Raw genomic sequence first — 15516 nt, forward strand, 5'->3', positions numbered from 1 at the left:
TATCATGCAATGTGCCTGGCATATAAATGTTGGTGGAATCAGATTCATTAGCTTTGGGGGAAGGACTGGATCTCCTCGAAACCCTGTTTCCTCCTTTTCTAACCTCAAAACCTTGGTGTTCAGATTTGATGACATGTCAGATGTGAAATATTATCTTTCACCCGACATAAACCCTTGCACATAATTTGCTCACTAGGAGTTGATTAAATTCACCCATTCAATAAAAATTATTTCCTGTGTCCCCAGTGAATCTCAGTAAACAAGATAAGCCATGACCCTGATCTCATGGAGTTTATATCTCAGAGGGAGAAGATAGCTAGTACACAAATAAATATACCAGAAAAGATGAGGGGTAAAATGCTTTGAAGAAAACTAAACAGGATGTTGATACAGTAACTTGGGTAAGGGAGGTGGTGGCAAAGGCTTCTCAGAGCAGGTGATATTTAAGCAGGAATTCACAGACCCAAAAAACATGTGAAGATCTGGGAGCAGAGCACTCTGGGCCCTGCAGTGGCAAGTATCTGCCCTGAGGTAGGTACAGGATAGAGGTACTTAAGAGAAGAAAACGAGGCAGGTATCATGAGAGCACTTTGACTTAAGAGACAGGAAAAGATTGGAGAGCAGAGTAAAGATTATTTGGGGACCTAATAGATTTGAATGTATTTCAGAGACAGGCCCAAGAGGTCTGAGGGTGGCAAATGAGGCAGAGTAAGGAACCAAGCCTGATATGGAGATTTTGACTTGAGATTAAGTTTGAAAGTACAGAACATATTTTAAAACAATTAGCGATAGGTCTCCTTCTCCCATTTCTCCCACTAAGTACAATTGAGAACTCTGGGCATTGTTTAAGTTTTACTGAAGTATAGTTCATTTACAAGGTTGTGATCATTTATTTCTGCTGTATAACAAAGTGACCCAGTCATACATATACACATATCCATTCTCTGATTCTTTTCCCACAGATTATCACAGTCTACTGGGTAGAGTTCTCTGCGCTATACAGCAGGTCCCCACTGGCCAACCATTCTATATACCTTCGTGTGCATATGCCAGTCCCAAACCCCCGTCCATCCCTCCCAACCCCCCCCCCCGACACACCTGTCCCTTCTGGTAACCATGTTTTTAAAAGTCTGTGAGACGGAGTTCCTGTCGTGGCGCAGTGGTTAACAAATCCGACTAGGAACCATGAGGTTGCGGGTTTGGTCCCTGCCCTTGCTCAGTGGGTTAACAATCCCGCGTTGCTGTGGCTCTGGCGTAGGCCGGGGGCTACAGCTCCAATTCAACCCCTAGCCTGGGAACCTCCATGTGCCACGGGAGTGGCCCAAAGCAATAGCAAAAAAAGACCAAATAAATAAATAAATAAAAGTCTGTGAGTCTTTTTCTGTTTTTTAAATAAGTTCCCTTGTATTCTTTTTTAGATTCCGCATAGAGGTAATATCATGATGTTTGTCTTTCATTCTCTAACTTCACTTAGGATGATAGTTTCTGGCATTATTTCATTCTTCTTTATGGCTGAGTAATATTCTGTTTTATACATGTACCACATCTTCTTTAGCCATTCCTCTGTTGACGGACATTTAGGTTGCTTCCATGTTTTGGCTATTGTAAATAGTGCTGCAATAAACATTAGAGTGCATTTATCTTTTCAAATGATGGTTTTCTCTGGATAGATGCCCAGGAGTGGCATTGCTGGATCATATGGTAGTTCCATCCTTAGTTTTTTGAAGAACCTCCATACTGTTTTCCATAGTGGTTGTACCTGTGTACATTCCCACCAACAGTCTAAGAGGGTTCCCTTTTCTCCACCCATCTCCAGCATTTATTATTTGTAGACTTTTTGATAATGGCCATTCTGGCAGGTATGAGGTGGTACCTCATGGTAGTTTCGATTTGCATTTCTCTAATAATTAGTAATGTTGAGCATCTTTTCACATGTTTTTTGGACATCTGTATCCTTTCTTTGGAGAAATGTGTATTTAGATCTTCTGCCCATTTTCTGATGTGTTTGTTTTTATATTGAGCTGCAGGAGGTGTTTCTACATTTTGGAGATTAATCCCTTGTCAGTTGCTTCATTTGCAAATATTTTCTCCTATTCTGTGGGCTTTCTTTTTGTTTTACTTATGGTTTCCTTGGCTCTGCAAAAATATTCTAAGTTTAATTAGGGCCATTTGTTTATTTTTGTTTTTTTTGTCATTACTCTAGGAGGTGGATCTGAGAAGTTATTCTCAAGTTTATGTCAGAGAGTGTTTGGCCTATGTTTTACTCTAAGAGTTCTGTAGTATCCAGTTTTATGTTTAGGTCTTTGAGTTTATTTTTGTATATGGTGTTAGAGAGTGTTGCAATTTCATTCTTTTGCATGTAGCTGTCCAGTTTTCCCAGGACCACTTACTGAAGAGACTGTTTTTTTCTCCATTGTGTATTCTTGCCTCCCTTGTCATAGATTAATTGATCATAGGTGCTTGGGTTTATTTCTGGCCTTTCTATCCTGTTCCATTTATCTATATTTGTTTTTATTCCAGTACTATACTGTTTTGATGACTGTAGCTTTGTAGTATAGTCTGAAGTCAAGGAGCCTGAGTCCTCAAACTCTAGTTTTCTTTCTCAGGATTGCTTTGGCTATTTGGGATCTTTTGTGTTTCCATACAAATTAAAGAATTTTTGATCTAATTCTGTGACAAAAATGCCATTGATAATTTGTTAGGAATTGCACTGAATCTGTAGGTTGCCTTGGGTAGTATACTCATTTTAACAGTATTAATTCTTCAAATCCAAGAACATGGTATATTTTTCCATCTGTTGGTATCATCTTTGATTTCTTTCATCAGTATCTTATAGTTTTCAGAGTACAGGTCTTTTTTCTCTCTCCCTCTTTTTTTTTCGCCTTTTCTAGGGCCACTCCCATGGCACATGGAGGTTCCCAGGCTAGGGGTCAAATCGGAGCTGTAGCTGCCAGCCTACTCCAGAGCCACAGCAATGCCAGATCCAAGCCACATCTGTGACCTACACCGCAGCTCATGGCAATGCCGAATCCTTAACCCACTAAGTGAGGCCAGGGATCAAACCCACAACCTTGCGGTTCCTAGTCGGATTCGTTAACCTCTGAGCCACGACAGGAACTCCCTCTTTTGTCTCTTTGGGTAGGTTTATTCCTAGATATTTTACTTTTTTCATGCAATGACAAATAGGATTGTTTCCTTAATTTCTTTTTCTGATCTTTCATTGTTAGTATATAGAAATATAGAAATGGACTTTTTAAATAAATCAAAGAAGATTCTGAAATATAAGAAGATTCTGAAAAAGTATAGAGGAGGCAGATCAATTAGAGACTTTCAGACCCAAAGAACACAGTGGTGAATACCCTAGGCTTTCCTTTTGCCTGACACATCCCACATGTGGGGCTAGTGAGGACAGCAACCCAGAAACACCAATGGACACAGATTGAAAAATTCCCCCAAAGCCTGCTCTCTAAAGCCAAAAGACTAAGAAAGGAACAGCCAGGCAAGACATAAACTTTTAGACAATAACCTTTCTACTCCAGGCAAACAGCACCAAAACATCTGTGGGCTCACTCTCATGCACACCAGCAAAAACCAAGTAGGAAGCCAAGGCGCCCACCCTCATAAGGCTCTAACGGAGGAGCTCCAACACCCAAGGTGCTGATGTAAGAGAGGCCAAGTAGGGATCCAGGAATTTTACCCCCACTGGCTTGTAACAAACACCCCAACCCCTCATGGCATTATTTAACAGATTTATTAAAATATAATTGAAAAAAATTACATAGATTTAAGGTATACATCTTATTTTTAGGACTTTACTTAATCTCTCCTGCCCACCCCCAGATCTATTAAGGTATAACTGACCGATAAATATTGTATATATTTAAGGCATAAAAAGTGAAAAGTTTTTGGATCCTCAGTTTATAGAATTCTATATTTAAAGTATATAATAAATGATATAGATATTATTAAATTGTAATCCAAGAATATGATTTTTTTTTTTTTTTTTTTTGCATATGGCTGTCCAGTTTTTCCAAAACCATTTATTGAAGAAACTATTCTTTCTCCTCATGGTATCAATGGAGACCACATAGGGCAAATGGACTTCTATTTCCTCCCAGCAGTAATGAGGTACCCATCCCTTTCCCCATTGAAATGGTGTTACAGGAGGCCTGATGGAGAATCAGGACTTTCACTACCACTCAGCACCAAAGGACTGCCATTACCACAGTATCAGTGGAGACCACAATGGGAAACAACACTCCTATCTCCACTCATCAGTAAGGAAGAATCCTCGCCCTCACCTCCACCGCTTTGGAGGCTGAGTGGAGAACACAGATTTCTATCTCTGTCTGACAGTAACAGGATAGTGGTGCCCCTTTCTCCCACTGCCAGATAAGTGTCAGATTAAGTGAGTGTTTAAAACGAGGATTAAATAAAGTCCAGAATCTCATATATATTATAAAAATGTCCATGTTTCAATAACATAATTCATTATATAAAGAAATAGTAAGCACTCAAATTGAACGAAAAAGACAATAGATGCAAACACCAAAATACCAGATATTAATAAGATCTTACAAATATTTTAAAGCAGCCACAATAAAAAAAAGTTTCAACAAGCAATTACAAATATGCTGCAAACAAATTAAAAATTGGAAATAGAAGATATGGAAGTTTTGGAAGTGAAAAATATAACTGAAATAAAAATCTCAGTGGATGAGCTTAACAGCAGAAGGAGAAGACAGATGAGAGAAGCAGTGAACTGAAAGACAGAACATTTAAAAAACTACTCAAATCTTAAAAACAGAGAGACAAAAAAGAGTCTCAAGGATCAGTGGGATTATTAAAAAAAAAAATCTAATTCATATAATTTCAGTCTCAAAAGGAAAGAAAAAATGGCAGAACTGAAAAAGTACTCAGAAATAATGGCTGAAAACTTCCCAAACAGATTCAAGAAGTTGAGAAAACCCCAAACAGGATTAACTCAGAGAAATCCATGCCAAAAGACATCATAATAAACTTCTGAAAACTAAAAGCAAAAAAAATCGTGAAAGCAGACAGAGGAAAATGAAAACTCACCTATACGAAAATAACAAAGACAGCAAATTTCTCATCATAAACCATGGAGGCCAAGGGGAGTGGTATTATACTTTTCAGTGCCAAAAGAAAAGAGCTGTCAACCATGAATCCTATATCCAGTGAAAATATGCTTAAAGAATGACATGGATATAAAAAAAAATTCTAAGATGAAGGAATGCTAACGTCTTACCAAGAGATCCACCCAAAAGAATGGCTAGAGAAATTTCTCCAAACAGAAAGAAAACAATAAAAGAAGAAACCTTGGAATATCAGCAAACTAAGTAAATACAACAGGCTTTCCTCTACTTGAGCTTTCTAAATTATGTTTGAATGTTAAAGCAGAATTTCTAACATTGTCTGATACAGTTCTAAATGCATGTAGAGGAAATACGAAAGACTGTAATAAATAGGGGAGGGCAAGGGGATATAAAGAGTGGTAAGGTTTCTATACTTCACTTTAACTGGTAAGATGACAACACCAATAGAATGCAATAATTTTTGTATATATAATGTAGTACCTATGTCAACCAATAAAAAGCTATATTAAATGATTTTTTAAGATAAATCAAAATTGAATTTTAAAATGTGTCCCAGTAGCACACAGAAAAGGGGAAAAAAGAAATGAAAAACAAGGGAACAAGAGAGAACAAAAAATAAAATGGCAGACTTATGTTCTAATATACCAATTATTACATTAAATATAAATGGCCTAAATATATGAATTAAGAGATTAGCAGGTTGGCTTACAAGCCATAAGATAACTATATGCTATCTATGAGAAACTCACTTCAAGTACAGTGATATAAGAAGACTGAAAGTAAAAGGATGGAAAAAGGCATATCATGCAAACATGAGTCAAAGGAACCCAGGAGTGGCTACGCTAATATCAAGCACAGTAAACTTCAGAACAAAGAAAATTACTAGAAACAGGAAGGGGCATTACATAATGACAAAGGGATTAATCCATCAAGAGAACACAGCAATCCTAAAGTGTATGTAACAGCAGAGCTGCAAAATATATGAAGCAAAATCTGAGAGAACTGAAATGAGAAATTGACAGATCCACAATTATAGTTGGAGGCTTCAACACTCCTCCCTAAAACTGATAAAACATCTAGACAAAAAATTAGCAAAGACATAGAAAAACTCAATATAATCAACCAACAGGTTGGCTTTTATAAAATACACCACCTCACAAAGGCAGAATCCATAGTTTTTTTCTCAAGTGTCCACAAATCATTTACCATTTTCTGGGCCACAAAACAAATCTCAAAGAAATTAAAATAAGGAAAATAAGGGAATACTACAGACAACTCTATACATACAAATCTGACAATTTAGAAGAAATCAATCACTACCTCAAAAAACACAAATTACCATACATTACTCTCCATTAAATAGACATGTGAATAGCCCTATAATATTAAAGAAATGTGTAATTTAAAAACTCCCTAAAAATAAACATCCAGCCCCATATTATTTCACTGGAGAATTCGAGCTAATGCTTGAAGAATTAGCACCATTTCTACACAATCTCTTCCATAAAATAGAAAAAAAAGAACATTTTCCAATTCATTTTCTGAAGTTAGTTTTACCCTGGTACCAAAATCAAAGACAGCATTTAAAAAAAAAAAAGGAAGAAAAGGAAAATTACAGACCAATATCCTTCACAAATATAAATGTGAAAAATACCAGCAAAGAGAATTCAGCATAAAGAATTCTATACCATGATCCAAAGGGATTTATTTCTGGGATGCAAGGCTAAATATTTAAAAATCAACCAATATGATCCACCATATTAGAAGACTAACTGAAAAAAAAAAATCATGATCTTATCAATAAAGCAGAAAAAAGCATTTGAAAACATTTAACACTTTTTTTTTATTATTCTTGATTTTTTTTTAAAACTCTCAGGAAAATAGAAATAAAAGGCACTTTCTTCAACTTGATAAAGACATTCTGTACGCTCTTTCACAGAAACCCTTTTTATAACTCTACCTTCAACTTTCCATAATTTATTGATATCTTATTTCCTAATGCCCTGTTGCCTTTCTTTTGCTGTTTGTGATTTATTTATTTGTAATCCTTTACTACTATTTTAGTAGAATTTGAGAGTGAGGCTAAAATGATGGTGCTTAACCCACCCTCTTTATCCAGAAGCCCCTACCCATCCTTTTAATTACCACCTTCCTCTAAGAAGTCTTCTTGCTGATGTTAGACCCTTGAAATTTCTTAAATCATAATTCATTTAACATATATTGTTTTTTTAGTCTTGTGATTCCACATCTAGATTTTAAGCTTTTTAAAGCAATAATTGCTTTTTATATTTCTATTTTACCTGAACATCCAATACGATTTGATAAAATACAAGTAGATTAACATTATGAATTTATAATACTCCATTTCTATAATTCAGATTTGATTTTTTATTAATGCTTTAATGTGGTGAATCAATGAACACATTACGTCATGGGTTCCACAATAAACCACCCTATTATGCACAACAGCTTTATGCAAGGTTTAGGATTGCACACCCAAAAATGAAAAGCACACTGCCATCTCCTGGATCAAGCTAGTAATGCAGCCCTTTAAAAAAATGTCAAGAATACAGCTCCAAATAAAAAGGTAATCTATGAAAAGTAATTTTACTTTTTATGAAAATGAGACTCCTTGCTTTCTTTCTAATGAATGTGAAGGATAATATAATTAAAATAAAATCAATATTGATTACTATAGTAATGAAAGTCTTAGTCCTGAATTCAGGTTTTTTATAGCTAGTTAAGGTGACCTGTTAAAACTGTCTTCCAAGTTCATCTAAGGAGCTACATACCCTAATATGATTTTCTCTTCTTCTGAATGTCTACCAAGCCTGGACTCAAAATTCTCTGGTGGCCAAAACTGTCATATGGTCAGTTAGTGAAAACTTCATTATGTTTTGCTCTATTAAAAGCAATGACAGATTAAGTATGATGAAAAGTGAGATGGCAAACATGTAGTACAACCTGACTCTAGCATTTCAGATTGCAGACTGGAGTTTCTTCCACAGGCTACAAATTCACATTTTGACTGACTTACTCTTATCCAAATCAGGCTTTCTTGGATGGAAGATTACAGGATGAGTCAAAAGGGCAAAGTCCAACAATCTTAGGTACCCAATATAACAGATAACAAAAATAAATAAATAAATAAATAAAGCCAACATTTTGGGGCTCACACAGAACTCATTTTCTGTATTCTTGTGTGTTTCCTGGGTTTTCTTTTTCCTTTGGGAAGATTCTCCCATTTTTCTGAGAAACACAGTTGGGGTTTTGGTTAAACAGATCTAAGGTAAGTGCCTACACACTCCTTCAGGAAAGTGCCAAAAGCAAAAATAATGCAAGTGCAAGTGCCGAGGCTGCGGCTGAGATGCTGAGACCCTGAGGTGTACTGACAAACTGTGAGGTTTACAACTGGGTGTGCTTCATCTGGCTCAGGCAGCTGGTAGCAGAGAAGGGGCGCCTGTGCAAAGACATGCGTGCTCCAGGGGCAGGAATACCTGTTCATCATTCTGTCCTGCAGTGCTCTGATGGCATCCTCAAGTATCTGGCAACATTTTGTCAAACGTTACCTTCTGGTATCACCCAAGTCTAGGAAACGAACAGAGAGGCTGTGCCTCTGTGGGCCGGCCTGGGGAGAAGCAGACGACAAGAAGAGAGGCTACAAGATGGTGGTGATAGGGAAGCCTGCAGCAGCTGTCGGCAAAAGAGCTGACTAGGAGCAGTCCAGATGGACTTGTGCATAGATGAGCACTGCCTGGGTTGGGTGGTGCTGGGATCCAATAAAAACTGGTGTCTTCCAGTGACACAAGGAGGTGGCTCAGGCCCTGGTTTGGGGGATCAAAGTGACAGATGATCACTACAGCTGGAGCCCTGGTGACAATATCTAAGTCAATTTGAGTCTGGTATTCTGTCTGCATTCTGCATCTTGGGGGCTTCAGGTGGCCTTGCTGTTTGGCTTGCAGTAGAGCTCTATTAACTTTAGTCTGTTACTGAGGTGACAATAACCAGAGCTGTAAGTTAGGAGTGCCTAGCAGTGAACCGACTCAGGAGAACACTCATCTTGGAGTCCCACGGAAACTTGGGTTGAATTGTGAGCTGGGGACCTCAGCTTCTTCAGGTACCACTCAGGCAAAGTTCTGAGCCTGTGGGAGGTGGCAATCTCCTTACCTTGCTTCTTCTCCATGTCCCCAGTTGGATCACCCTTTTAACTTCTGGATTACCCTAAATTCTACCTTGGCTTTGGTCTCCCAAAACCTGCCTTTGGATTTCTTTAGAATCCTCTTCTCCAAGGCATGAGGATGGTAGGGTTTTTATCAGATAAAATTATCTCTGGTAATGGACCAAATAGCTCAAATTCAAATTATAATAATGCCTGGCTGAGGTAAACTGCCTCCAGGAGGTCTAGAATAGGTTTTCGGGCACTGCACTGAGCCAGTGGGGAGAAGTATCTGGCAAAGGGCCCTCTGGTGCTGCTCAGTGGCTGTCAAATCCAGCGCCAGAGCCAAGGACACCATCAAGTCCATAAACAACACAGCTTCTACCCCCACTGGACCCTCAGGATAATACCACTTGGGTCTTGAATTGTAGGCTCTTGGCACTAAAATCAGGTCAGTATCTGGAGAAACAGATTGGCACACCAGTGGTCTCTATTTATGGCTGGGGAATAAATGGGTGACTGCTTTCCTTTGGTCCTCTTGCCATCCTCAAAAACCATCACCTGCCCAATGGGCGGTAACAAATTACAAAGAATCTGAGGGTGTTTAGCACTCACATAAGGATCAGTTCAGAGTTGAAAAGAGAAGATGGACAATGATGTAATCTTTGGGCATCAAACCAATGACCACAAAACTATGACAATTTCTTAGCTTCATCTTGGCCTTCTGCCAGTGCAAATGCACACCTTCCCCATATTTCAGGACCTGCCTTGACTTTATTATTTTGCTCTGATGTTAAAGAACATACATATTGAATTATTCCAGTGAAACTCAACACCAAAATCACTGTATCTCATTAGTCAAACGGACTCCATAAAGTAAGTATCAAAACAATTTACTGATGATGGAAACTGGGAGGCAGGGAAAGTAGAAGAGAAACAGGTATCTCTGTATGCCAGTAGTTAAAATAGACTTGAGTATCATATACAGACTTAGCCACTTCCCAGCACAGGAGAACACACACGCGCACACAACACGTCACACCTCCCTGTCCCCTGTTCCAAGAAGGACAGACATTTCTGCACACCTCTTTCTTAATACATCTTTTTTTTTTTTTTTTTTTTTTTTTTTTTTTTGCCTTTTCTAAGGCCACTCCCGCGGCATATGGAGGTTCCCAGGCTAGGGGTCAAATCGGAGCTGCAGCTGCCAGCCTACGCCAGAGCCACAGCAACACAGGATCCGAGCCGAGTCTGCAACCTACACCACAGCTCACGGCAACACTGGATCCTCAACCCACTGAGCAAGGCCAGGGATGGAACCCGCTACCTCATGGTTCCTAGTCGGATTTGTTAACCACTGTGCCATAACAGGAACTCCCTGAATACATCTTTGAGTCATCTCTTCCTCCTAAAAGTGGTCTGATATTCATTTTATTTAAATTTTTTTTTCTTGGGGTCTTTTTGCCATTTCTTGGGCCGCTCCCACAGCATATGGAGGTTCCCAGGCTAGGTGTCTAATCGGAGCTGTAGCTGCCAGCCAACGCCAGAGCCACAGCAACTCAGGATCCGAGCCGCATCTGCAACCCACACCACAACTCATGGCAATGCTGGATCCTTAACCCACTAAGCAAGGGCAGGGATCGAACCCGCAACCTCATGGTTCCTAGTCGGATTTGTTAACCACTGCGCCATGATAGGAACTCCCTAAAATTATCTTTTTATGGCCAGACCTGCAACATATGGAAGTTCCCAGGCTAGGGGTCAAATTGGAGCTGTAGCTGCCGGCCTGTATCACAACCACAGCAATGCTGGATCCAAGCTGCATCTGCAACCTACACCACAGCTCATGGCAACGCCAGATCCTTAACCCAGTAAGCAGAGCCAGGGATTGAACCGTCGTCCTCAGGGACACTAGTCAGGTTTGTTTCCCCTGAGCCACAAGGGGAACTCCCAAGCTAATGATTCTTGTATGATTCCCCCACTAGTCTCCAAGATCCTTGGAAGCAGAGGCTGTGACTTTAATTTTTATATTTTTAACATCCAGCATAGTGTCTGATAAATATGTTCCTGAATTTAAAATTATATCCACAAGGAGTTCCCTGGTGTCTTAGCAGGTTAAGTGACCCGTATTGTCACTGCTGTAACTTGGGCTGCCACCATGGCACAGGTTCCATTCCTGGCCCAGGAGCTTTTGCATGTCACAGGCCAAGGTTAAAAGGAAAAAAAAAAAAAAAAAAAAAAACTAAACCAACAAATCAAAGACCTTTGTCAAACCACATGTCCCAATACTCAGTTCAAAAGAGAACAAGTCCTGTCCCACTGTTTTCCTGAAGGTTGTGGGCATGGATGACGTGATGAGAACCATGCTGAAGGAAGATTTAGCTGGTAGAGAAGCATGAGGGGATTATGCAGAAGCACAGCCAGGGACTGCTCAGGGGTTACTGCCATCTCCAAGTCTGAAGAGGCAGGTGGCAGAGATTGCACAGGACAAGTTCATGGGGCTTCCTGGACAATTTGATTAGGAAAAGATAAGGTGGGGTCAAAAATAATGCTTTTTTATTTGAGTTTGTGTCTGAACCAACAATGGCACTACTGAAAGAGGTAAGTCAGGAGAGATGGCTAGAATGGGGCTGCTGGAGTGTGAGGGCTATGAGCTTTTAAAATGCTGAGTTCTAGGAGTTCCCATTGTGGCACAGCAGAAACAAATCTGACTAGTATCCATGAGGATGTGGGTTCAATCTCTGGCCTCGCTCAGTGAGTCAGGGATCTAGCGTTGCTGTGAGCTGTGGTGTAATCAAGATGCAGCTTGGATCCCCCACTGCTGTGGCTGTGGTATAGGCCAGGAGTTGTGGCTCCAATTTGACCCCTAGCCTGGGGACTTCCATATGCCGCAGGTGTGGCCCTAAAAAGTAAAAAATAAAATAAAATGCTGAGTTCTAGTTGACTATGATAGCACAGCAAGGAGTTATGGTTACTGAGTAGCTAGAGGGAGCAAGACTAGTACTTGGAGAAAAGGATAGCAAGCATGGGAGTTGTTTGTGGAAGCTGAGTAGCCGAGCTCTCAGGGGAGAGAAGAAGGCCAAGGACTGGACACCGAAGACATAAAAATGAAAAGGAGGCATTGCCATGTGGCTCAGCAGGATCCAGCATTGTCACTGCAGTGGCTTGGGTTGCTGCTGTAGCATTGGTTCGACCCTGTCCCAGGAGCTTCTGCATGCCAGAGGTTCAGGAAAAAGAAAAAGAGAGAAAGAAGAAACTGTCAAGAGGAGGTAAGGAACCAAGAAAACAAAATGTCTCCAAGACCAAGATATTCAACCAGGTCAAATGCTACAAGGGGTCAAGGAGAGTGAGAATTGAGAGGGAAATCACTGGCTTTACCATCACTTAACCACTGGACCACCAGCAGAACGAGAGAAAGAGGCTGATGGCAGGGTTAGTGGCACACTCCTCTAAGTAGGGAAATCTGTTCTTGCTTCAGAGGAGTCAAGAGAGGAGCCCCAAGAGGAGTCATAGAAGAGGAGTAATACCTGGATACAAAGTGACAGAAACGATTTGGGTTCCGAGGCCACCCTGAACTCTCACACTCAGGAAAGGAGGTGGACCATGCAAGAGAGCAAACCTATCCAGGGCTACTTTTTTTTTTCCTTTTTTTTTCTTTTTAGGGCCGTACACACAGCATATGGAGATTCCCAGGCTAGGGGTTGAATAGGAGCTACAGCTGCCAGCCTACACCACAGGTGCAGCAATGCCAGATCCGAGCTGTACCTGCAACCACAGCTCACAGCAACGCCGGATCCTTAAACCACTGAGCAAGGCCAGGGATCAAACCCATAGCCTCATGGTTACTAGTCAAATTCATTTCTGCTGTGCCACAACAGGAATTCCCAAATTGTGGTCATTTTAATAAGTTATACCATGAACCACGGAAATTATCTTTGTAAATAAATTGATTATTCCTCAAGCAACTGTAAGCATAATATGCATGCTGCAACAAAGTCTTAAAGTTGACCATCTTATTAATGAAAATAACAGCTACAGGATGATGACCTGGTATTTTTTTTTTTTTTTTTTTTTTGTCTTTTTGCTATTTCTTTGGGCCGCTCCCGCGGCATATGGAGGTTCCCAGGCTAGGGGTTGAATCGGAGCTGTAGCCACCGGCCTACGCCAGAGCCACAGCAACACGGGATCCGAGCCGTGTCTGCAACCTACACCACAGCTCACGGCAACGCCGGATCGTTAACCCACTGAGCAAGGGCAGGGACCGAACCCGCAACCTCATGGTTCCTAGTCGGATTCGTTAACCACTGCGCCACGACGGGAACTCCAACCTGGTATTTTTTTAACAACATGATAGCCTCTAAAACATATTTTAGCAACATTAATAGGATGCCCAAAATTTGCTAAGTTGCTACTCTGAACATTTACTAAAACTGACTCCTACTGGCAATTTGATTAAATTTTATAAATATCTAGTTATGTGCAAAGGACTGGGCCAGGTACCATGCAGAACAAGGATAAGTAGATTTCAAAAGCTTACAGACACCATACTCACCTGAACCACAACCACACAGTAATAAGCTATACGCTAATTACTACCTTGAACATTTCCAGTTTTTAACACTTTCACATTTTGCTTTAGATTATCTGCCTTTAGTTAACCTATAACATGGATATCATGAGGCAAAAAAGCTATAGCATTAAAATTTAAGGATGCTGTGACTCCTCAAGTAACCTATTGAAAAAGCCTAACTAAAAGTCTCCTTTAGGGAGTTCCCATCGTGGCTCAGCAGGTTAAGACCCAACTAGTCTCCATAGGATGCAGGTTCAATCCCTGGCCTCACTCAGTGGATTAAGGTTCCAGTGTTGCTGCAAGCTACAGTATAGGTCACAGATACAGCTTGGACCCAGGGTCACTGTGGCTGTGATGCACGCCAGCAGCTGTAGCTGCAATTAGACCCCTTGCCCGGGAACTTCCATATGCTGCTGGTGCAGCCCTAAAAAGGGGGGAAAAAAAGAGGGTCTCCTTTCAACACAAATACTAAAAATATGCATTCTGCAATTAAACAATTTTGTTAGTGAACTTGCACAATGATATGAAAATGTTTTCTAACGAAACAATCTGGATATCTACTTAATTCCCTTTATATAAATATAACTATTTATATGCTAATAAAGCAAATTTGTCATGTGGTTACAAAAATATAAAAATAATGTAACACTTGCAGGGCACTGAAGAATATCTAAACTTAACATTTAAAATGACTTCTAAAATAAAATACTGATTTTTTATAAGTATACTTCATTATTTGTATTTTTATTTTCAGAAAAAAAGACTTCTAATAAATAGTTCGTTTAAGTATATTTCTCACTAGTTAAAACATAATTCACATTATAGTTAATGAGCTTACATCCAAAGAGTCCTTTTCCTATATGATTTCGTTTTCTTAAAAAGCAAAACAAAACACTTTATTTTCAGTAGAAAAAATTTACATGTGAAAGTCAAAGACAATAATTTCAGTAAAAATGGAAATCAACTACCGTATCTTTTTTTGAGTTCTTCGACAGAATTATCATTCAATCCTGATTTGTCTATGTGATTGAATAATACATGTGTAACTGAAAAAGAAGAAAAAAATTAATTTTAATCTTCATTTTTAAAGTAAAATGAAATTAAAGGAAATAATCAAATCTGTTAAATACTTTTTACATGTTAAAGCAATCATTAGGATTATTTATAAATTCAAATTCAGATATTTAAAAAGCCAATCTGAGAACAGAAAATTATATAGCAATCCAATGATGTTTCCTACCAGAACATTCTGCTTTGCAGTAAAAAATATTTCCTCCACATCCTCAAAGATATTAACTTTGCAGATTAAACATAATCCATTCTATACTAAAAAATTTTTGCCCTGTGTAACAAGAGTACTTTTATTTACTTAATATTCCAATTAGCTATTTTTCAAAACAAATCATTTTACCTTAAAGGGAAATTTTATATCACTACTAAAAATTGAAAATTACCAATTAACATCCACAAAAATCATGTTTGATGGGCAAGGTATACATTTTTATAATATGTAATTACCTTGAAAAATTTTTAAATATTTGTCATTTATTTATTTTAATATTCATTTTAAATCTTTATCTTTCATACCACTGAGTGGTCTACACTCAACACTTTGGAAAACAATGTTATAGTTCCTACATTTCTCAACATTAAAACTAGCTAATAGTTGTTAATAA

General features: G+C 39.0%; 1 protein-coding gene across 8 annotated transcripts in view; it reads right to left on the reverse strand.

Annotated features, from left to right (window-relative positions):
- Positions 1–15516, reverse strand: part of RPAP3 (RNA polymerase II associated protein 3) — a 98082-nt gene that overhangs the window by 51636 nt on the left and 30930 nt on the right. For 4 of the 8 annotated variants that reach the window (XM_021092589.1, XM_021092590.1, XM_021092591.1 and 1 more), the window contains exon 17: positions 14809–14886. In XM_021092589.1, the coding sequence (XP_020948248.1) occupies positions 14809–14886 (78 nt within the window). Of the gene's footprint in view, positions 1–3989; positions 8942–14559; positions 14887–15516 lie in introns of those variants that run through there. The other 4 variants (XM_021092586.1, XM_021092588.1, XM_021092587.1 and 1 more) reach the window with 2 other exon arrangements.

The sequence above is a fragment of the Sus scrofa genome, chromosome 5 (assembly GCF_000003025.6).
Source record: "Sus scrofa isolate TJ Tabasco breed Duroc chromosome 5, Sscrofa11.1, whole genome shotgun sequence".
In the NCBI taxonomy this organism is placed as follows: Eukaryota; Metazoa; Chordata; class Mammalia; order Artiodactyla; family Suidae; genus Sus; species Sus scrofa.